We start from the raw sequence: 23,884 nt of genomic DNA on the forward strand, positions 1-23,884 counted from the left end.
AGATGGCTTAACCATGGAATATCTTGATTTTTGCTATACATGCTAAAGAAAAACAACTGCATTAAATAACAGGGCCTTGAACCTGAATTCTGAGTAAGTAAACATAAAACTGCTCTAAGACATGAAGACTCACAACTCCATGGTCATACTGGGTTTAATCTCCATTTCTTGGTAAGTAAATGGTACCATGAGGATTAAAAGAAATGTATACAACCTAATAGCTAATCAAAATACATGAAGTGCCATGTGATGTTCATTCTAAAAACTTGTATAAAAGCTGGAATTCTGCTAAACTTTTCCTGTTTAGTACTTATTTCAATCATAATCATGTAATTTTTGTGTGACTGTGTTTCCTACCGGATAATCTGAAGACAGAAACCATGTTTGATGTGTTAACTGCTGTAGTCCCTCTGCTGAGTACAATGACTGGCACACAGTAAGCATTCATTCAATAAGTGTTTTGAATGAATGAATCAGTTTCATCACCATGCCATTCTCTTTTTTGAGCAAGCATCTTAGCTTACTATACTTCTTTGAAGGGCTTGGGCCTGAATTGCATAAATGCAACTTAAAAGTGAAACACAATCTACATCATTCTTTCTTCTTCAGTTACCGCATATCTTGGAATTTCTATACAACTCCATATACTCAGAATTCACAAAGTCCAGTGTGATGGGGATCTATAAGCCTATGATCAATTAAAATCCTTCATCTGGAAGGTGAGAGAAGTCACAAAAAACTCAGTGTCTGTGGGAGATACCAGGTTTGAATGTGTTATATCACCATGTGCTTTTAATAGGAAAAAAAAAATCAGGATGAACGAAAGTAGCATTGCTGGAAAACAAAGCACAGGAGAGGGGGTGGAAAAGTGAGTCATTGGCAAAAATGTTTAGTGTGATGAGAAAAAAAAGGAAGACATGTATTTCCATACCTCAATTAGCTTGTCTCCTTTGACTACATCCAGATGTAAACCAGGTGGGGGTTTACCTGCCCTGAAAAATAAGAGTGAGAAAAGTATTTTCAGCATAAGTTTGTAAATGCCATTTACAATCACTGTCCCATTCAACAATGCAGCTCTCCTACCAGCCTATAATTAGTTCATGTTCAAGCAGAAATGTCATCTACTTCACTGTTATTACAGCTCCTTTCTACATTTGACACTTCCCCAGTGATTCAATTGCTCTAAAACAGACTTTACTGGATCTGTATTTAGAGCAGCACCAAAGAAACCTATATTTTAACACTGAGTATCTACCTCAGAGAAAAAGCAGCACAGAGAGTCCAAGTACTATTGCTGGGGTAGTCTGGTTACTTAGAGTTTGAATCTGATTTACCAGGACCACTAATACCATATAAAGGTAGAATAAATCAGTTGATGTTTGGGGCTGATCAAGATTAGTCTTATCACAGAATAAACATAAGGTTCTATCCTGAGCTTTGAGACCAAATCAGAGGTGCATATTTAGGGGGCTAGGGCAATCCAAAAGCATGCCCATAAAACCAGGTACCAATAAATACAAGAGATATTTGTTACCCTTGAACAGGTCTTTCTACAACGGCATGTTTAAGGGGAACTGTTCTCTATATTTCTATAATACTATTCAAGGTATTGCATGATATGTCAAAGCACCAAACAGTGCCTGGTACATACCAGACTCTAAAGAAATGGTAGGTGATTCTCAAATAGTCCCTCCCAAATATAAGTTTACAGATCTGGTCTAACTTCTGAAATCAATGCAGCAAGGGACCAAAACGGACATACAATTTGTAGACTGAAGCAACTGGGTGAAAAAAAAAACCAAAAAACAAAAACCAAAAAACGCAGAGGGACCCAGAAAACAGCCACACTCTCACTTGCTTCTGACCTTTGCTCCTTTTAAGTTTGAAGAAAGAACAATCTTGCCAGAGTCCCTACATTTGCCCCCCACCGCCCCGTGCACGCGCGCGCACAGACACGCGCGCACACACACACACAATACGCATCCTCATCCATCTAACTGAAGATGCAACATAATAATCTCACAATCCTGCCCCAACTCCTCTATGGCAGCTGCTGAAAGGGCAGTGCATTCGACAAAAGCCCATTTTGTCCTGAAAAGGGAAAGGAATGTTAAATGTTACATCCAAAATATGCTTTTCTGAACTCCTACTATGTGCCTGGCTTAGGCCTGGGAGCTGGGAACACAAAGATGCATCAGACAGCCCTTGCCCTTGAGGATCTCAATATAATGGGAAAGGGAAACGCATAATGCATAAACTGTGATGAGCTACAGCAGAAATAGCTCTAACTCGGACGGTCTCCTTGTAGGGCAATTCATATTTATTCACCTCATACTCCGCTCAAAGACTAAATTAAATCATCCCATCATTTCCGAGAGCTTGAAAGGGCTTGAAAGGGGTTCATCCCAACAATGACTGATGCCCACTTGTGTCCGGCTGCGAGGTGGGTCAGAGCCGTCCCTGCCCTCAGGGCGCTTCCAGTCTGCGGGAAACAAGTACCGCACGGGAGATGCAGCGACCACAGAGGGATGCGGGGCACTGAGCCTGGGCTGGGGCCGGGAAGCTGGCTCGGGCGCGCTCGGGACGGAGAGCAGCGGGGCAGGTACGGCGCTCCACAAGAGCACCAGGCACTCAGTCAGGAGTTGGGGTAAGTTCGCGGCCAAGGCCCCGAAGCGCCCCGGCAGCCGGCTGATCGCCCAAGGGACTGCCTAAGCGAGCACCTCAGAGCCCCCAAGTCCGGGTTTCCTCAGTTTCTGGGCCCGGGCTCCAGGCTCCCGGTTCCTCCACACGCCGCCCGGCCCGACGGACAGTTCTCCCTCAATCAGTTCCAGGGTCTCTGAACCGTTCGGGTTGCTGCGAGAAATGAGTAGCCCCGCCAGTCCGGGCCAAGCCAGGCCAGGCCAGGCCAGGCCACTCCAGCCCTGGCCGCCCCGCCACTCACCAGGTCGGACAGTCGAACAGCGGGAGGCTTGAGCCGGAGTTCGCGGCTGCCGCCATCTTGCGTCTCCCCCTCCCATTTGGCGGGCCCTAAGCACGCCGGGAAACTGGAAGACCCAGAGGGGAGAGGCGGCATCCCATCAGTCTGTGCGGACGCACTCGCGCGCGCGCGCACGTACACCTACGCACGCACGGGACGTGTCTGAGTGGTAGCGGAGGCTGGGGACTGATTTTTAAGTTCTTTTTTGGTATTTTGAGATCGCTGGCCTTCTCTGAAAGTCTTGGCAGGCTAGGGCTTTCCTTGGCCGGGAAGTGTCTAAGGAAAGGGGCTTGTAAGAAGGTGTGTCAGTCTCCCTGCGTTCTCCAGACACGCTCCTGGGCTCTAAACTCTTGGGACCCTGCCCTTGCACCATCAGCGTTTCCACCCCAATCTGGAGAGAAGCTAGAGGGCAGAATTTAAGAGAATGGGGTGATCATTTCTCTTCTTCTGGACCTTCTCCGCAGAGCTGCATGCACGCTCTTCCCCTTTCTAATACAAATCTGGGTCTGAGGATTTCTGTAGATTGTCTGGGAAGCCACTTTAGGGGATCATCTAGTTTGTTTATGAAAACTGGACAAACTGCAGCAAAGGGTGGATCCTATTAGAAGGAAGACGTCCAAATCTTAACTGTGCATGAATGAAATAGTTAAACTGTGGCCCCTTTGGATTTTAAAATTTTGGTCATAGTCATTAGAGAGTGCAAGGAAACGCTGGGATTCAGGCCTGCCCTAGGCCTACCGCTGTCTGAGAGAGACCAGAAGCAGGGGGTCTCGTTGTAATGGGTTTATTGAGTGCTGACTTATCTGGGCAAGTAGGTGTTTGTTTGCTTGCTTGTTTTTTTCAAGTAGGTGTTTTATATAGATCGTCTCATTTAATTCTCAAACACTGTTGAGATAGGTATAACGATTCCTGAGGGGAGGCTCAGAGAAATTGAGTTATCCAGTCTAACCCTAGAACAAGTGGTGAGTGGGATTCGAACCTAAATCTGTATGATGCCAAAGGCGATGCTTTTAAATCACCACTGTCTCTTATACTTAGATGTTGATAGTTAGATTTGTTATTAGCACACAACTGATTCCCAACACTTTCATTTTTGTAGAAAACATGAGAGGATCACCTGGCCTTTTTTAAAGACACCAATTGCAAAATTATTGTTCACCCAAAAACAGGCACTGCACCACAAGTTATCTTTATGATGGAGTTACTTTTCTTGATTCCCTGCCACTGGTCCTTTGGATTTTTAAATCAAACATCAGCCTGATGTTTGCCCTTTTGACATCTCCAAGGCATCAAACTTTAACTGCAGCATTATGTTAACTTGGATTTTTAAATTCTTAGGCAGGCAGAAGACTTATCTCTTCCTCTGACCTTCAAAAGCACAGTAAACTTATCCAGCAAGGATGCTGATTGGATCACTTATCAAATGGCCTGTTAATACTCTCTTTTTTAGACATGATTCCAAAAACCAGGCTTATAAGAAAAATACACATTCTAAACTTAGTTTCAAGAAAACAGGCTATCAGTCGTCCTTTGAGCACAAGTACATGATTCTTGAGAAGGAATTATTCTCAAGTGTTTTGAGTGTACAGAAAATAATGAGGTATTTTTATCTACAGAGATTGTCCAGGACTTTTAGGTTCCATGCCCTTTTCAGGCATAAGGTGGTACTGAAGCCACTTCTAGGTAACAGTGACATGATAACATCTTATCAACTCTGCCTTTCAATTACTCAGTTTGTCTGTAGTCCATTATTTAATTCCTTCTAGTGCTGATTATACACCTAAGAAACCTAAAGCTATATTCTTACCCTTATAATTCTTCACTCCTTGGCCATGTTTCTTGTTTCCAGCACAGCTGACATTCACACTGGCTTCTGATGTAATGGCACCTTACATTTACCTAGGTCTTATAAAGCAAAATGCTCTTTGTTTGGGCGCCAATGATGTCAGTATAGATCAGCAAACTGAAGGGCAGCAGTCCCTGAAATGGAAAACCTGATGGGCCAGCTGCCTTGGGATTTTGGTATCTCAACTAAGATTAATTTCTTAGACTTTGAGACCTCTGTAGAAGAGAACCTAGAGATATTAGAAGCATATTGATGTCAGAAAACTTTCTTAAAACATCTTTTATTTATGAGTGATCAAATGGAGATGCTGAAAAAAATTGTGATTGTAAATGGATACTACAAACAAGAGGCTTCATTTAGCAGGGTGGTGAATGAAAAGTTCACAGGGTGCTGACCAAAGAAAAGATTGGGCAGAAATTGTCACTACTCCAGATTTTTAGAGAATGCTTCATGAAAGAGGAGGTGAGCAGGACAGTTCTATCAGTGATGCAAAAATGCAGTGTAGTATGTCTCAAGGTGTGGATTTAAAGTCTGAGTGCTTGAGATCAAATCCTGGTTCCATCATTCCTAAACTGTGTGGCCCTATGGGCAGATTACTTACTATGCCTCATTTTCCTGATCCATAAAAAGGAGGCAGGAACATATAAATTTTATATTTAACATAGTAAATTACTGGTAGTAAGGGCTCAAATATTTTCACAAATGACCATGCACATGTAGAGCATTTCCTCTAGCCTTTAAATTCTTGTATTAGACTACCATTCCTGGCTTCAGCTGCTTCAATTGTAAAGTGATGGGCTAGTCTAAATGAGTGTCTCATAGACATTAAAGATGTCATGGACCAGGGGGAAAAAAGTAATATAGTGGTGCCAACTTTTATTTTGTCAACTAAGGAGATTTAAAAATGAAGACTTCTGACATCACCACCTATTCATTTTTATAGTCTTGAAATGTCCTTTTTAAAAAGTTGGAAGGTCAAATTATCTCAGACTCAAGACAGTACTTTAAAAAGCCCACTACATTTTTCTCATTTCTTCATGGGCTGGTCAAAACTTAGTCCATAATCAGAATCCAACATTAAAAAAATCCTATCATTTCAAGTTTACCTCTTAAAAATTAAGTGCTACATTGTACTCAACCAAATTTCATTTTGCTTAAGTATTATTTTTTTAAAAGATTTTATTTATTCATGAGAGAAACAGAGAGAGAGGCAGAGACATAGGCAGAGGGAGAGGGAGAAGCAGGCTCCACACAGGGAGCCTGATGTGGGATTTGATCCTGGGACTCCAGGATCATGCCCTGGGCTGAAGGTGGTGCTAAACCACTGAGCCACCCAGGCTGCCCTTGCTTCAGTATTAAAATAAACTACTCAATTGGCCTAAAAGTAGATCAGGTGTTGGGTATCAAAACCCTTCACACTATATCCTAGTTAAATGGAGAGTCTAAAGTTGTATTTCATAGCACTGGAAAACAATACTGAAATATCCTGTGAAACTTAGGGATACACTTAACATGTTTAGAAAAGCAGGAAGAAGCAGGTGATTCCTAGCCCTAGGAAACAGGATAGACTGAAATATGAGTTGGGTTCTGGTCTGCATTTAGTGATGAAAAACAAAAGCTTTGGGGGATCCCGGAGTGGCTCAGCGGTTGAGTGTCTGCCTTTGGCTCAGGGCATGATTCCAGAGTCCCGGGATTGAGTCCCACATCAGGCTCCCTGCATGGAGCCTGCTTCTCCCTGTGTCTCTCATGAATAAATAACAGTTTTTTTTTAATTTTTTAAAAATTTATTTATGATAGTCACACAGAGAGAGAGAGAGAGGCAGAGACACAGGCAGAGGGAGAAGCAGGCTCCATGCACCGGGAGCCTGACGTGGGATTCGATCCCAGGTCTCCAGGATCGCGCCCTGGGCCAAAGGCAGGCGCTAAACCGCTGCACCACCCAGGGATCCCTCTCATGAATAAATAAATATTTTTTAAAAGATTTTATTTATTCATGAGAGAGAGAGAAAGAGAGAGAGAGAGGCAGGCAGAGAAGATATTTGCTAATGATATACCCAATAAGGGGTTAACATCCAAAATATATAAAGAACTCATGCAACTCAATATAAAAAAAAAATTCAATTAAGAAATTGGCAGAAGACCTGAGTAGACATTTTTCCAAGGAAACAGATGGTCAATAGACACATGAAAAGATACTTAACATCACAATCATCAGGGAAATACAAAGCAAAACCACTATGAGGCATCACCTCACACCTGTTAGAATGTATCAAAAGACAAGTATCAAAAGACAAGAAATAACAAGTGTTGGTGAGAATGTGGAGAAAAGGGAATCCTTGTGCACTGGTGGAATGTAAATTGGCATAGTCTCTATGGAAAACAGTTCGGAGTTTCCTCAATTAAAAATAGAAAAAAATAAAAATAGAACTACCATATGATCCAGCAATTCCACTTCTGGGTATTTATCTGAAGAAAATGGAAACACTAATTCAAAAAGACATATGCACCCCTATGTTCATCGCATTATTTACAATAGGCAAGGCATGGAAGCAACCCTAGTATTCATCGATAGATGAATGGATAAAGAAAATGGGGTACATATACATATGCAATAGAATATTAGCCATGAAAAAGAATAAAATCTTGCTATTTTGACATGGACAGACTTAGAGGGTACTAGGCTAAATAAAAATAGGTCAGGGGCACCTGGGTGGTTCAGTGGTTGAGCATCTGCCTTTGGCTCAGGTTGTGATGCTGGAGGTCCTGGGGTCGAGTCCCACATCAGGGCTATGTCTCTGCCTCTCTTTTTCTCATGAATAAATAAATTAAATCTTCAAAAAAAAAATAAAATTAGGTCAGAGAAAGACAAATACTTTTCACTTTTATGGAATCTAGAAAACAAAACAAATGAAGAAAGCAAACAAAACAGAAACAGACTCATATATACAGGAGGCAAACTGCTGGTTATCAAAGTGAGGAAGGATCAGAGGCAGACAACATAGGTGGATTAAGAGGCACAAACTTCCAGTTATAAAATAACTCATGGGGATATATAGCATAGGTAATATCAATAATGTAAAAACTCTGGTGACAGATGATAACAAGACTTCTGTGGTGGCCATTTCATAATGTATATAGATATCAAATCACTATGTTGTATATACTTGAAACTATCTAATATTATATGTCAACTATACTTAAATTTTAAAAATGGAGGAGCAGGACCCCTAGGTGGCTCAGCAGTTGAGCGACTGCCTTTGGCTTAGGGTGTGATCCCAGTTCGGGGATCAAGTCCCACATCAGGCTCCCTGTGAGGAGCCTGCTTCTCCCTCTGCCTGTGTCTCTGCCTGTGTCTCTCATGAATAAATAAACAAATCTAAAAATTTAAAAAAAAAATGGAGGAGGATTAGGGTGTTTTACTTTGCGCTGACACAATGGCAATTCCAATTTGATATGTTTGCCCAATGGTATAAGGCAGTGGCATCACCATCCCTTAGCAAATAAGACAAAACCTGCCCTGGAAGCAACAGTCTAGCAGCTACAAGTTCTTGTTCTGGAACATTCCCAGAGGAAGGGCCCAGAATGACATTTCTGCTTTACCCTATATAGTACTATAGTTTTGTTTTTTTTTTTTAAGATTTTACTTATTTATTCATGAGAGACACACAGAGAGAGGCAGAGGGAGAAGTAGGCTCCTTGCAGGGAGCCCAATGTGGGACTCGATCACAGGACTCCAGAACCATGCCCTGAGCTGAAGGCAGACACTCAACCATTGAGCCACCTAGACGTCTCTATAGTACTATGGTTTTAATTCACTTGAGAGAATGGTAGATTTAGTCCTTCTAGAACATTCCATAAAGGAAGGATAAAGGGGAAGAGAAAAGGACAGGAATATAGAGGCAAACAGAATTTGTATGTTCAAGCCAAACTCCTGTGATTTTTTTTTAAAGACTTTATTTGAGAGAGAGAGAGAGAGTGCGAACATGCACACAAGTAGGGGGAGTGGCAGGCAGAGGGAGAGGGAGAAGCAGGCTCCTTGTGGAGCAGGGAGCCTGTTGCAGGGCTCAATCCCAGGACCCTGGGATCATTACCTGAGCCAAAGGCAGACGCCTAACTGAGTCACCCAGCCGCCTCCCCTCCCCCGTGACTTTTATAATCAGAAAATTTTATAGCTAGAAGACAGCTACTGACAAAACTTGAGGCCTTCGGGTTAAATGACTTGTCCAAATATCTACCTCAAGTTAATGGCAAGCCAAGATTCTTCAGGCTTTCTGTGTTCCAGTCTAGTTTTTGACCTTCAAACTAATGCTTCTCAACCATGGTTATGCCTGAGAATTATCCAGAGCTTTTAGATGCCCAGCCTAAACTCCAAACTAACTGAATTAGAATCTTGTGGCACAGAACACCTCGGTAGTTCAGTGGCTGAGCATCTGCCTTCGGCTCAGGTCATGATCCCGGGGGTCCTGAGATCAAGTCCCATATTGGGCTCCCCAAGGGGAGCCTGCTTCTCCCTCTGCCTGTGTCTCTGCCTCTCTGTGTGTGTCTCTCATGAATAAATAAATAAAATCTTTTTTTTTAAAGATTTATTTATTTATTCAGAGAGAGCGAGAGAGAGGCAGAGACACAGGCAGAGGGAGAAGCAGGCTCCATGCAGGAAGCCAGACGTGGGACTCGATCCCGCGTCTCCAGGATCACACCCTGGGCTGCAGGCGGTGCTAAACCGCTGTGCCACCGGGGCTGCCCAAATAAATGAAATCTTAAAAAAAAAAAAAAAAAGAATCTTGTGGCAGGGGCACATACGTATCAGTATTTTTTTTAGCTTCTAATATGAATCCATGGTTAAGCATCACTGTCCTTGGGACGCCTGGGTGGCTCAGCAGTTGAGCGTCTGCCTTTGGCTCAGGGCATGATCCCAGGATCCGGGATCAAGTCCTACATCGGGCTTCCTGTGTGGAGCCTGCTTCTCCCTCTGCCTGTGTTTCTGTCTCTCTCTCTGTGTCTCTCATGAATAAATAAATAAAATCTTAAAAAAAAAAAAAAAAAAAAAAAGAACCACTGTCTTAGGGCATGGTGCCCCTCCCCACCAAAGACAAACAAAGCACAGATAAGGAGGATTCTGTGAGCAGGTTTATTAAGATCATCTAGCAGAACCTCTTGGCAACCCCGTAAACTCCAGGCCATTCAAATTCTAAGCCAAGGTCGTATTTGCTACCCATGACCACTATTATCACCACCACTGGACTACACAGTATTATAGAACAGAATTCTGATAGCTTCATTTAACCCAGATTGAGATAGTTTTTCACAATCAAGAATTTTTTCTTGAATGTTACAAATGATGTATCCAAGCCTGTCTATAATTTGAGCTGAAGGGGCCATGATTGTAGAACCAAGGAATTAGCCCTGAAGCTGCTGCACAGGCCACTGTGACACCCCAACAGCTCCATCCTATTTTTCAAGGAAGGGGCAGCAGCGCCCTTATTCCACCCCCAAGCCAATCCTCACCTGATCTCCAGCCTTCTTGCCAATCTCAATTTTTCCCAGGACAGCACATTATCTAATAGCTGCTGCATGTTAACTCATAAAAACTTACTACAAAAGCTTTTAAAATGTTTATTTGTATTAAGGAGTGGAATGGTGCAAGAGTACAAAGAAACGTAGGCATTTGGGCCCTTGTTTCCCTATTATTCACATTAGTTAGGGAAAAAGGAGATTAAGTAACATTAAAGGGAGTGGAAGAAATGAATATAAATATATCCAGGGTAGCTCAGTCCTCTAATTCACCAAAGGATGAACTGAAATTCTTGGCCCAATTCACTCTTATGTGAGAGCCTACAGAAATTACATTGCCTTTAACTGCTCTAGACCTGTGTGAAAAAGGGAAGTGGACAACATTTCTATTACAAGACAACAATATTTTATTGAAACATCTTTTTTGTCTAAAACTATGCATGGAGATTAATCTCTTGTTCATAAATTAGGGTAAGTCTAACATCACTATTCCAAACCAGCAGTATTTACAAAAATGAACCTTTTCTTTGCTTTATCACCAGGTTCACAGAACTAAATTTTAGACCAACTTCAGTCTAGCTTTTAAAATCTTCCTGCCATCAAATGCCCAGCAACCCTTATGGGGAAGGGGCAGCCTTTTGACAGCAATATTCATCATTCACCAGGAATGTAGAACCACAAGTGAACAACAACAAAAAGTTTAAATCATTCCAAACAATTCCTATTTGCTTTCCAAAAGCATGCTTTGTCTAATTCTCCCTTTCTATACAGACAGGGGGAGAGGGACCCCAGAGAGCATAATAATGTTAATTAAATTAACCTCTTAAAAAAAATTGAACAAGATGGTTTAGTATCTGTACAGATGAACTGCCGTGGATGACATTAGTGGATAATAAAGTAAACTTTAAACCCTGTTAACAGGTACCTTGCCAAATGGCCAGCTCTAATAGATACTTTTAATCCAGATCAAATGTGTAATTTTTTACTTTCCAGTTAAATACATTGCCAAAATCTTTCAAAGCAGATAGAGAATAGGCTCCTTGGAAATACAAATTAAAATGTTAAATAATAAAAAGTACCAGCTTATTATACAGTTTCTGACAGACTCCAATGTGCTGGCCATGAGAAAGTAATTCTATCTCAGTTGTTAGCAAAAAGGTGAATCGAGTAGACACATAAAATGACAGTATTACAAGACTGTAGTGTCACCTGTCAAAACAAGAATATCAAGAATGGAATTTTCAGTAAACACTTGAGATGAAGGGCAATCAGAATACAAGAGAAAGCAAAATCCACATAAATTAATTCCTAATTTGAGAAATCAATAAAATGTATACATAAATTGATAAATACTGTCTCCATAGGTCACTAATTCCAAGGACTAGTTAGTAGTTTTCTAACTAAATTATTACAGGACATTCTGGTGTATGCTCTCTTCTTGTGATCAGTTTGTTCTGGCAAGACTCCAATAAGCACGTGCCCTTGAAAACAGCTCAGCAGAAGGCAGCTCTGAGGCAATCACTTCATTTATAAATTTGCCAGATAATAAATACCAAGATTACAATAATCACGGACAGGACAAGCACCAGGATACAGATCTTCTTGCGAGATTTTTTCTGAGGAGAAAAATATATAAAAAAGACCCTCATGAAACAAGTAAAATTTCTCATATCTAAGACTCCAAGAGTGCTTCATAAATTTGCCTCCTTGTAATTCAGCATTAACCCTATCTAGGCAGTATTTGTAACAAAATAAGTTATTTGTTCATGTGTATTTTAATAAAGGTTTTATATCTATTATAAAATGTTATGTTCATTATAAAAAATACAGACATGCAGAAAGAAAATAATCACCTACAGATAAAACTGTTGACATTCTGAATGTGTTTTCTCATCATCTTTTATCTATGCATATTGTTATTTGACAGAATTGGTATCATACTGTATGATGTTCGATGTTTTTCTCACTTAACATTTTAGCATAAAAATATTAAAAATTCTTCATAAACATCTCTTGTAATTCCCGCATAATATAATATTGAGTGAATGTATATAATTTACTTCATAATTCCTTTACTGTCTGACACCAACATCATCACTCAGTTTTTAAAAGGAAACACTATTATTAAATACAAATTTCTTCAAGAACATTTCCAGGTAAAATACAACAATCCTAGGAACATGGGAAATGACCGAAATGCTGCTTATTTCTAAAAAGCCATATAGCACCAAAGAGATGGGAAATGAAAAGGACCGCATTCACAATATTTGCATACTTGAGATAAAGACCCAAGTAAGGGTCATAAAACCAGAGTTTCATCTAATATGTAAAAGAATATCACTTCTTACAACATAGAACAATTAACTTCCATTTATTCATAGAAAAATAACCTCCACAGGATAACCCCCTATTTATTCACAATAGCAGTTGGAATTGATTTTATGTCTATCCTCTACGGCTGTAGTCAACATAAAGTACCTGCAAAGTCATACTTTGTACCTATTCCTATACTAATTGAAACAAATTTTAGCTGTTAAGAATATAAAATTAGCCTTCTACCAGATTTAGGTACTATGCCAGCTTACGGGGTTAGCTTTGTAGCTGAGACTTCTCTGTAAATTTATTCAAGGACTGATATCTTTTTGTAGATTTCTCTGAAGAAAATATTAAAAATGGACTGGAGTGCAATTATGACCACCTGCCTCCAGCTTAAGCCTAAGCAAAAGGCTGCAGCTGCTCTCAATGTGTCAATGAGATGTGACGGCTCATGAAGTATACAGCACAGTGACTTTCTTTGGTAAGTGCTTTTACCTGATAGTAAGCAGCTCGCTGTAACTGATCCGTGGCTCTCTCTACATGTACCTCTGAGCTTTCCACATTGGCTTCTATGCTGTCTGCAAAAAACAAAGAAGGGCAGTGGATATTTTTTATCATAACTGATGTTTCAAGATTGTAAATTAAACATACTCCTTATGTCATTGGTCCTGGTTTCACCACCACCATTCCAACTAGCCAGCCATGTAATCAAAATTACTAACCGGGTAAGAGAATAACTCTGTTCTTTGGGAATAAAGGATTATGAAGTAGGCAACTCACCACAAAATGGTTCAGGAAAAATTATGTATACACATGTATATTTGGAGAAATATAGAGGGCAAATCTAAACCAAATGAGGGTAGAATGTTAAGAGGTAAATCTGGGTAAAGGTTTTAAGGAATTCCTTGTAGTCTATTTTTGTAACTTTTCTAAACTTGAAATCATTTCCAAATAAAAAGCTTAGAAAAAAAAGGTTACTAATCCCAAAATTGTGCAAGTTTCCGGAGATAAAAGCTGGGAAGACAACAGCTATTTCCCTAAACAGCCAAAGACCTAAAAAGAGGCTATGGCAAGTGAGCTGAGTAATCATGCCCATGTCACTAGTGTCTATATTTGACAATATAAAAAGGGGACTAAAAAATGAATTTAATAATTTTTAAATGGCATTCCTAAATTCCTAAGACATGTCTTACTGACTTCTTCACACCAAGAAGTTGGTACTTCTTCAGTACCAACTATCAACTCACCTTGAGGTTAAAAGTATCAACGATACATACCAATTAGATCACCTTGATCATGGATCATCATGGCCAAATCTTTAAATATTTGATTGACATCCAAAATATCAGCCTAAAGAACACAAAAAACAATTAACATTAAGCAACACGTTAGACAATTCAATTCCTTCTACTTAGCTAAAATTTTGGCTGTAAACATAACACAGATGTTTCTAAGGCTTATAAATCACCCTTTCTCCATAAACTGAAAATGAAAATAAAGTTAATTAATAGCTACTAAATGCCTATTATGTGCTAAGAACTATACCAGGTAGGTAATTAAACACAGACTTTTGGAGCCTAGTAGAGAGGATCCAGAGTCTTGCTGTGTGAAGTTAATCTTCCACCGTCCTGTTGTACCATCTTAGGTTAAGAAACTCTCTGGGTTGCCCCCTCTAAAATGTGGACAATGACAGTACCTATCTCATACTAAAGCACAGAAGCACTAAATAAATTGATATATTTAAAGTTCTTAGAACTGTGCAATAAGCACTTCCTAAGTGTCAGCTATTACTAATCATTAGTTGGTCCTCATGACAACACAATGAGACATATATTATCCCCATCATACACAAGAGAAAACTGGGGGGCAGCCCTGGTGGCTCAGCAGTTTAGCGCAGCCTTCAGCCCAGGGTGTGATCCTGGAGACCTCAGGATCGAGTCCCATGTCAGGCTCCCACATGGCGCCTGCTTTCCCTCTGCCTGTGTCTCTGCCTCTTTCCCTCTCTGTGTCTCTCATAAATAAATAAAATCTTAAAAAAAATAAATAAATAAGAGAAAACTGGGGCTCAGAAAAGTTTGATGACTTATCCCAAGGTCTCAAAGCTAGCAAGTGGCAGAGCTCAGAATGAAAAGTTCATGATGTTTTCATTACATTACTATGCCTCTTTGATAGTTACATTAACCAGCCACTCTACGAAGTCAAGTATCTTTGAGGATAATAACGCTCAGGGAGGTTATCTACCTGTCTAGTCACAACCCTTGTCAGTGAAGAAACTAAGCATTGCAGCCAGAGTATCTCTAAAGCACTTGCTCTTGCAATTGAAATACACTGCCTCTTAGAAGGCTAGGATAAAAACAATGCCTTGAAAGCCACAGCTTCCGGGATCCCTGGGTGGCGCAGCGGTTTTGGCGCCTGCCTTTGGCCCAGGGCGCGATCCTGGAGACCCAGGATCGGAACCCAAGTCGGGCTCCCGGTGCATGGAGCCTGCTTCTCCCTCTGCCTATGTCTCTGCCTCTCTCTCTCTCTCTCTCTGTGTGTGTGTGACTATCATAAATAAATAAAAAATTTTAAAAAAAATAAAATAAAATAAAAAAGAAAGCCACAGCTTCCCAACCATAACTTGGCAAGAGCTTACCAGCACATCAATTACCCACTAAGAGTCTGCTGGAATCAGGACAGTCTACTAGTTGCTTGCTGACTAACAGGGATAGGAGGTGGGGGGTGGAGTCAGTACACAACAAGATAAATAAGAAAAGTCATTATATAGAAGTGACTGGTAAATGGTAAAGGAAAGTGTGCACAGGAAGGCTTGCAGGAGAGGTACAACTTGAGGTATACCTTACAGCAAAAGAGAAGCCATATAAACAAGCAGATGATTGAGTTAAAGAGCAAACAGCCAAAAAAAAAAAAAAAAAAAAAAAAAAAAGAGCAAACAGCCCAGCTTGGATGTAACATGCATGTGAAACTGGGATTTATAAGAAATATACAGGGCGCCTGAGTGGGTCGATCAATTAAGCATCTGCCTTTGGCCTGGGTTATGATCCTAGGGTCCTAGGTTCAAGCCTCACATAGAGTTCCCTACTCAGCAAGGAGTCAGCTTCTCCCTCTCCCTCTGCCCCCACCCCCAACCCGCTCGTGCTCTCTTCCTGGTTCTCTCTCTCTCAAAAATAAATAATTAATCAATCTTTTTTTTAAAAAAAAAGGAAATCTATATTTAGTCTTCATCCCACTCCTGGAGCAAAGATCCTAAATTCCTTGAAGTTTCCTAAGTGGTAAAAGAAAGGAAACTATCTTTTGGTGCTTCTAACAAATCCTGTTCAACCACACTTGAAGTTAAAGAACAAGTCTTTTGGAAAGCCTCTGTTATCAGAGGGCTAGAGGCTGAAATCAACCATCAACAGCCAGATTTAATCCATCGAGTCCCACATTGGGCTCCCTACATGGAGCCTCCTTCTCCCTCTGCCTGTGTCTCTGCCTCTCTGTGTGTGTGTGTGTCTCTCTCAGGAATAAATAAATAAAATCTTAAGAAAAAAAAACTTATGGCTATTTGTCCATTTCTAGCCTAGAAAAATAGGAATTTCACAGAGCCTAAAATAACAGTTGATGAATGAGGGAGAACAGCTGAGTATCTGGAAAATAAATCTCTAAGTGACTCTAAGGCATTTTCAGAGTTCAGAGCCACTGCCACAGATGAAGGTCATTGAGGAACTCCAAGTTTCTCCCCTTTGCAAGCCCCTTCTCCTCACTGCCCTCAAGGATGACATTCTAGCTGCATGGAGGATTAAATTCTTCAGGTTTAAGAATATACTAGTCATTATGTAAAGTTAAAGGTTGGAAAATCAGGTTAGAAAATCCTCAAGACCTTTCCCTCAACCCTCACCTCAAAAACTGTTCCTGTTTCTCTGCTCTAAAGTCATATCCACAACTTGGGATTCGACTTTGGGATGCACAAAAATTAAGCCAACTTTTTGGCCTGCCTTTATTCTGAGCTATTCAGACAAAGCAAAGGGGCTCTCTCCATAGAATCCCACCTGAAGTTGGCATTGAGGTCTGGGTGGGGGGAGGTCTTTTTTTTTTTTTAAGATTTTACTTATTGAGATGCCTGGGTGGCTCAACGGTTATGTGAGTCTGCCTTCAGCTCAGGGCATGATCCTGGAGTGCCGGGGTTGAGTCCCACATCAGGCTCCCTGCATGGAGCCTGCTTCTCCCTCTGCCTCTCTCTATGTCTCTCATGAATAAATAAATACAATCTTAAAAAACAAAGATTTTATTTATTTATCTGAGAGAGAGAGAGAGAGCTGGGGAGAGTGAGCATGAATAGGGTGCGGGGCAGAGGGAAAGGGAGAAGCAGACCCTCTGCTGAGCAGGGAGCTCAATGAGGGGCTCCATCCTAGGACTCTGGGATCATGACCTGAGCCAAAGACAGATGCTTATCTAACTGAGCTACCCAGGTGCCATGGGGTCAAAGTCTTAATGAGGAATAAAATATTTGTTTGCCTTACTCTGTTCTTCATGCATATTCTCACAGAAACCATGTAAGATATGGTAACTGAGGAAAGGATTTGAGTCTTCTCGGGCACCGTGACCAGTACCATCATAAGAGTAGTTCATATTCACCATAATTACATTAAGATATAATATGCAAATCAATAACAATTCATTTCATGCTTTTTTCATAATAAATGAGAGAAAATCCAGGTGGATTAGAGTGTAGATACATGGAGTCAAAAGACACAACCTGGCTCTCACCTCCAGCTGCCGAATGGCTGTTTCTCTCTCTTTAATAAGTTCCAGATCCTGTTCAGTGATGGCCACCTCATCCTCCTGGCTCTGCATCTGGTTCCACTCCTCATGGCTGCAAGGAGACAAGCACACTAGTTGATTCTTCCTCTGTAAAGTGTGCATGAGACACTTTACAACATTTCTACTACCAGCAGGACCTATCCAAGGACATTACATGGCTCCACTTCCTCTGGTAACAATACAAAGTACTGGAGGGTCACAGTTTTCATAACTGGAGGCAAAGAGTTGATAATACCTAGAAAACAAAGTCTCAGCTTCCCTGAGCAAAACTGAGATACAGCAGGATTATGAGGGATGGGACTCCTTGCTGTTTTCCAGTCAGGGGTGTACTCTGCAATCTTGCTAGGGTTTGCTAGACAAGGAAAACAGAGACTTGAAGTCAATGAAACATACTGGTCCATCCTCTTCTAGAGCACTCTCAAAGTGCAAGCTGAGATGGTCTCTTGGGTACTAAATGGGTGGAGGAGAGCAGGCTAAGCGACCTGTCAATGCATCTCCAATTAGTCTAACAGATTTACACCTTCTGGTTTTCAGAACATTCCTTGAGGGTGTATGCTTTCGGTTAAATGCCTCAAGAGAAAACTAAAATAAAAAGCTACTGAAATGTTATAACTCTTCTTTCAGGTACCATATTTAGAAGAAATGCTATGATGCTAGACAACACTTTGAAAATTCAGTATTAAGCATTTTCCCAACAATGTTCATAAAGCAGACATCATCTCCACAGTATTTCCTCCATGCGCTGGAGATACAAAACGGAGTTAAGAGGGTGCCTTGGCGGCTCAGTGGTTGAGCCTCTGCCTTTGGCTCAGGTCAAATGATCCTGGAGTCTGGGATCGAGTCCCACATTGGGTTCCCCACAGGGAGCCTGCTTCTCCCTCTGCCTATGTCTCTGCCTCTCTCTCTCTGTCTCTCTTATGAATGAATAAATAAAATCTTTAAAAACAAAAACAAAAAACAAAAACGGAGTAAGACAGCACCCTGCAGGCACCCCTTTGAGGTGCTCACAGTGTAGTGGGGAGAGAGATACGTATCTTTGATAAAGCAATTTACATTCTGAATTAATATCACCAATACATTTCTATGGAATTAGTTAATTCAGTTTGGAGAAATTAAGAAAGAAGATGTCTTTCAGATGCAAACTGTTTGCTTCGTCTTGTACTACTCCTAAAAGAACGAGTTGCCTCCATTTTGGATGGATATGGTAAACAGAGATCCAAGAACTTTGAAAAACTTACTTCTGAATTAGAGGTAAAATCTTCATCTGTAGATTTGTGTATTTGTACTTATTCCTAGTGAGGCAAGCTCTCACCCCAACACAAAGACATCGGGGATTTCCCTGGCTTTTTTACTCACCTTGAAATTGTTCCTTCCATATTCAAATATCTTGGAAAAGCCCAAGGTTTTGACTTTTATTTTATTTGGTGGATTATAAGTCACCCACCCCAGGTCTCCCTTTATTTTTCCTTCTTTTCCACATGATTTTGAAAATTAGAAGTAAGTAGAAAGTATAGAATCCCATCTCAACTAGCCAGCAGGTTGTACGGAAAATTCCTTACCCATCAAATGAGACGAGCTGCTCCTCTCTTTGCCTCTCCTCCGCCTAGAAAGCAGATGGCATTATTGCTGCTGTTATCCAGAAACATGCCACAGACAGACACATAAAACAATGGCTTCCTTTCGCTACAGTATAAAGAAGCAACATTCCCTTGGCTCCAACAGGATCTGTAAGATGACACAGGGCTCTGGCAATCTGTCTCAACTAGAAAATGGGTGTGAAGTAGTTGAAATCAAATCTGGGCTCAGAATGGTAACCTTACTGAATAGGATGGAGATAACACGGATAGGAGAGAGGAGTAAACAACAGTAATAGTGATAACTTATTTTATAATCTTCAGGGGGGTAAAATAAGGGAAAGAGTTGAAAACTTGCAAGGAAATAAATTTTCAGAATATGTAAACATTAAAAAAAATGGACATTTATGGCATATCAGGCACTAAAGTGGCAGACTCATTTCAAAAATCAGTCTAATGCATGTATTAAAAAAAGTTAAAAGAGCAATCTATTCCCATTAAAGTCTTTCCTTCCTTATAATAGCAGTAATAAAAAAAAAACAAGCAAAACGAAGAAAATTTCAAAATTTTACCCCCCTAGAGGAACACCATGAGGTTTTCTTATTGTTTTTTAACTTTTACTTTTTTCCCAAATCGAGACAAAACACTGCTAGTGTCCTCAAGTCTACCTCTGTGCTCTCCTCCAATTACAATGCCCCCTCCTGCACCCTTAAAGTAACCACTACCCTGACTGTAGTGATCATTTTCCTGTATTTTTAATATAGTGATATATGTATCCCTATTTACTATAACACTTTACATGCTTTTGAACATCACGTGAGTGGAATTATACTGTCCGTATTCTTTCATGCTTTGACTGGATCATGCCTGATTGTGCCAGATCCGTCCCTGATGCTGAATGTAACTGTGGGTCATTTATTTTCTTTGCTGTATGATATTATAGTATGTGAATATACCACAGCACATTTATCTATTCTGCTGATGGACATTCAAATGCTTCCAATTTTTGACTGGACAAATAATGCTGCTATAAACATTCTTATATCCTGTTATAAACATTTACAGTTTTCTCTAGGGTAGAACTAATGTGTTCTGAAGTTACAAGCAAAATGTTTTCCAGTGATTGTTCCCATTTACACTATAACCATCCAGGGAGGAAAGTTCCTGTTGCATCATAACAACCACCCTTAGTGTTCACAGAATTTTAAAATTTTGCCCTACATTTGGATATGAAATAGTACCTCACTGTGGTTTTAACTTGTAATTTCATGACTATTAAGTTGAGTATTTTTCCATCTGTTTGACCATTACTCAAAATAATACTAAAATGTTATCTGCCGTTTTCACTGTGTTGATATTTACATCCATGGAACAAAGAGTGGTGGAGACTGTCTGGGTGGCTCAGTCAGTTGAGTGTCTGATTCTTGATCTCAGCATCATAAGTCCAAGCCCCACATTGGGCTCGTGTGGAGCCTACTTTTTTTTTTTTAAAGACCATATTTATTTATTTCAGAGAGAGAGAGAGAGAACGCACACGTGAGCAGGGGGAGGAGCAGAGGAAGAGGGAGAGGATCTCCCGCAGATTCCTTGCTGAGCACAGAGCCTGATGCAGGGATCAATCCCGGGACCTTGAGATCACAATCTGAGCCGAAATCAAGAGTCTGACACTTAACCGACTCAGCCACCCAGGCACCCCATCACATGGAGCCTACTTAAAACAAACAAACAAACAAACAAACAAACAAACAAACCACAGCAGTGGTGGATAAAACTTTTTTTAAAGTATGTCAAGCCCCAATGTGGGGCTTAAACTCAAGAGCCTGAGATCAAATGGATGCCTGGGTGGCTCAATGGTTTAGAGCCTGCGTTCAGCCCGGGGCGTGATTCTGGAGTCCCGGGATCGAGTCCCACATCGGGCTCCCTGCATGGAGCCTGCTTCTCCCTCTACCTATGTCTCTGCCTCTCTCTCTCTCTCTCTCTCTCTCTTTCTCTCACACACACACATAAATAAATAAAATCTAAAAAAAAAAAAAAAAAAAGAGCCTGAGATCAAGACCTGAATACTCAACCAACTGAGGCACCCAGGCACTCCTAACTGCTGGCATTTTAACACAAATCCAAGGCAGTGACACCAAACTGTTCTAGGGTTATTATATTCTTCATCACTATACACAAGGGGTGAAAAAGCCAATTTGTCCTTAACAAAGCCATTAAAATTATAGATTAAGTAAATCTCAACACTTCAATACAGGTCTCAAAAAAAAAAAGTCCTGTATGATGAGATGGGAAATACACATAAAGCACTTCTGCTGCCTACAGAAATACAAAGCTTATCTCCAGGAAAAGAATGCATGTAATTGAGTTGCTGGGTAAACTACCTACTTTCTTTTAGGGAACATAATTTTACTTATTTAATATAGTTTATAAATAAAACTTTTATAAGCTTTAAAAAATACATAAGCTTTTAAAATAAAATCTGTTTATATTAGGGCACCCGGGTGCTTCAGTTGGTTAAGTGTCTGCCTTCCGCTCAGATCATGATCCCAGGGTCCTGGGATTGAGCCTCATATCAGGCTCCCTGATGAGCAGGGAGTCTGTTTCTCCTTCTCCCTCTGTTTCTCCCTCTCCCTCATATTTACTCCTTCTCTCTCCCTCTCCAATAAATAAATCAATAAATTTTTTTAAAAATTTGTTTATACACACACACACACACACACACACAAACTCCTATATATATGATACATATAAGGAATAACTGACAACCTATGGTTATTCAAATGGGTATTTGGCAGATAAGTTCTTGAACATAAACAATGTAAGCCTGTCACTTCAAGGAAAACAATGGACAGTGTGTGTTGCCAGTGATAGAAAACTAGCTTTCAAATTAAAAAACAGAATGCTGGAAAACTTTTATCTATCACTTGTGAACTTAAGAAATTCACAACTCTCTTTAAGTCTCCAAAAGACTTTTCTGATAAAACTAAAGATACTATACCTTTTGATATTGTATAATGAAATATATCAACATTTGGAAGACCTTCATAACTCAGGGAATCAGTATTTTCCAAATGATAGATACATGATATAAAAATCATACATGGAAAAAAGATCCAATCAAAATATAAGACATATCAACAGATTTGGATATAGTAGAGTATGAAAAAGTCATTAACATGGTTTTAGACTCTACAATTCCACTAACTTTTGTCAAATTTTGATGCGTCAAAGAATAATATAAACAATGATCTGAAGAGGTTAATTAAAATACTCCTTCCTTTTCTAATTGCAGATCGCTGTCAGGCTGGATTTTCTTCAGATATCTCAACCAAAACAACATAGCACAACAGACTGAATACAGAAGCCTATATGAAAATCTAGCTTCCTTCTGTTAAGCCAAATTTTCAAAATATTTGCAAAAATGAAAACAATACCACTCTTCCCACTAAATTTTTGTTTTGGAAAAGCAGTTATTTTTAATTAAAATGTCACATATATTTATGTTAATATATACTGGTTTATTATTATTTGTAAATGAATAAACATTTAAAAAACTTCACACTTTTAATTTCTAATATGTATCAATAGATACCACTCGTACAAGTAAAAGCTCTTTGGTGTCCCTAATAATGTTTAAGTGTAATAGGGTCCTGAGATCGAAAAATCTTAGAAAATACTCTTCTACTGGGTTGTATCTTTTTCATACTGATTCATAGGAATTCTTTATATATTCTGTATATATTCTGGTTACTAATCCCTTGTCAATTATATATATAGCAGTATCTTCACCCTGTCTGTAGTTTGCCTTTTCACATATTTACCACTTTCTTTGCTCTTCATTCTTTTCTGCTTTTCTGCCTTCCCATCTGGGATCACCTTCCTTCTGCCTGAAGTACATTTTCCAGAATGTTCTTAAGTAAGGTGTGCTGAGAGCAAACCCACTTCTAACTGAAAATGTCTTTAATTAGCCCTCATTCTGGATATCTTTCACTGGGTTTAGAATCCTAGGTAGACAGTTATTGTCCTTTAGAACGTTAAAGATCGCCCTCAACTGGCTTCCACTGCTGCTTTTTGAGAAGTCAACTGCCAATTCAACTACTGCATCTTTGAAGGTATTCTATTGTTTCCCTGGCTATTTTTATGATTTCCCCTTTGTCTTTGGTCTTGAAGTTTCTCTCTGATGCATCTAGATGACAGCCTATTTATTCCTTTTGAGATTTGTTGGGCTTCTTGAAACTGCAGATCAGTGTCTCTCATGAGTCCTAAAATATTACCAGCCATTACTTCTTTAAATAACACCTCTGTTCTATGTTTGCTCCACTCTTATTCTGAAACTCCAATTAAAACTAAGTCAGATCCTTTCTCTTCATTCTCCATTTCTCATAATCTTTCTTCCTATTTAACTTCTTAACCCCCTGTCCTACATGCTGATACATAATAGAAAATATACTCTATTTTCTAGTTTAGAAATATACTCTATTTTCTAGTTTAGAAAATATATTCTATTTTCTAGTTAAATCATCTATCCATAAAGTTTTTAGTTTCCATATTATATTTTTCAATTCTAGATAATATTTTGACTCCTTTCCGAAGTTTTTTGTAGTCTCCTGCTTCCTGCACATGTTTCCAAGATTTTATTTAAATACAATAAGGACAGTTATCTTATTCTAATACATGAAGTTTCTGTATGACCATTTCACCTCACTGTTATTTCTACTGGTTCTTGTTTAGAGTTGTTTCTTCATGTACTTGAGTATTTTTAACACTGTGCTGCTTGTAATACTTCAAAAATTGTTTGAGGGTATTATTTCAGGGCTAGGATAACGTGGTCTAACCAGAGAGGATTTGTATTTGCTTCTG

General features: G+C 39.8%; 2 protein-coding genes and 1 long non-coding RNA gene across 4 annotated transcripts in view; 1 reads left to right on the forward strand and 2 right to left on the reverse strand.

Moving 5' to 3' along the window:
* Positions 1–3,096, reverse strand: part of PPP1R8 (protein phosphatase 1 regulatory subunit 8) — a 19,939-nt gene extending 16,843 nt beyond the window's left edge. The window contains exons 1-2 of the mRNA XM_077898901.1: positions 2,942–3,096; positions 932–992 (exon numbers count right to left, since the gene is read on the reverse strand). Coding sequence (XP_077755027.1) covers positions 932–992; positions 2,942–2,997 — 117 coding nt within the window. The 5' untranslated portion in view covers positions 2,998–3,096. The remainder of the gene's footprint in view (positions 1–931; positions 993–2,941) is intronic.
* Positions 2,055–22,536, forward strand: LOC144314590 (uncharacterized). 2 transcript variants are annotated; one of them, XR_013380471.1, is made up of 3 exons: positions 2,055–2,647; positions 12,983–13,131; positions 22,317–22,536. It is a non-coding gene; the product is annotated as an uncharacterized LOC144314590 (long non-coding RNA). The 2 variants fall into 2 exon arrangements; XR_013380472.1 differs by lacking the exon at positions 2,055–2,647 and adding an exon at positions 4,903–5,285.
* The window catches only part of STX12 (syntaxin 12), a 37,726-nt gene continuing 23,779 nt past the window's right edge, over positions 9,938–23,884 (reverse strand). The window contains exons 5-9 of the mRNA XM_077898903.1: positions 19,013–19,056; positions 17,400–17,505; positions 13,928–14,000; positions 13,146–13,228; positions 9,938–11,950 (exon numbers count right to left, since the gene is read on the reverse strand). Coding sequence (XP_077755029.1) covers positions 11,858–11,950; positions 13,146–13,228; positions 13,928–14,000; positions 17,400–17,505; positions 19,013–19,056 — 399 coding nt within the window. The 3' untranslated portion in view covers positions 9,938–11,857. The remainder of the gene's footprint in view (positions 11,951–13,145; positions 13,229–13,927; positions 14,001–17,399; positions 17,506–19,012; positions 19,057–23,884) is intronic.

Source organism: Canis aureus, chromosome 5 (genome assembly GCF_053574225.1).
Source record: "Canis aureus isolate CA01 chromosome 5, VMU_Caureus_v.1.0, whole genome shotgun sequence".
In the NCBI taxonomy this organism is placed as follows: Eukaryota; Metazoa; Chordata; class Mammalia; order Carnivora; family Canidae; genus Canis; species Canis aureus.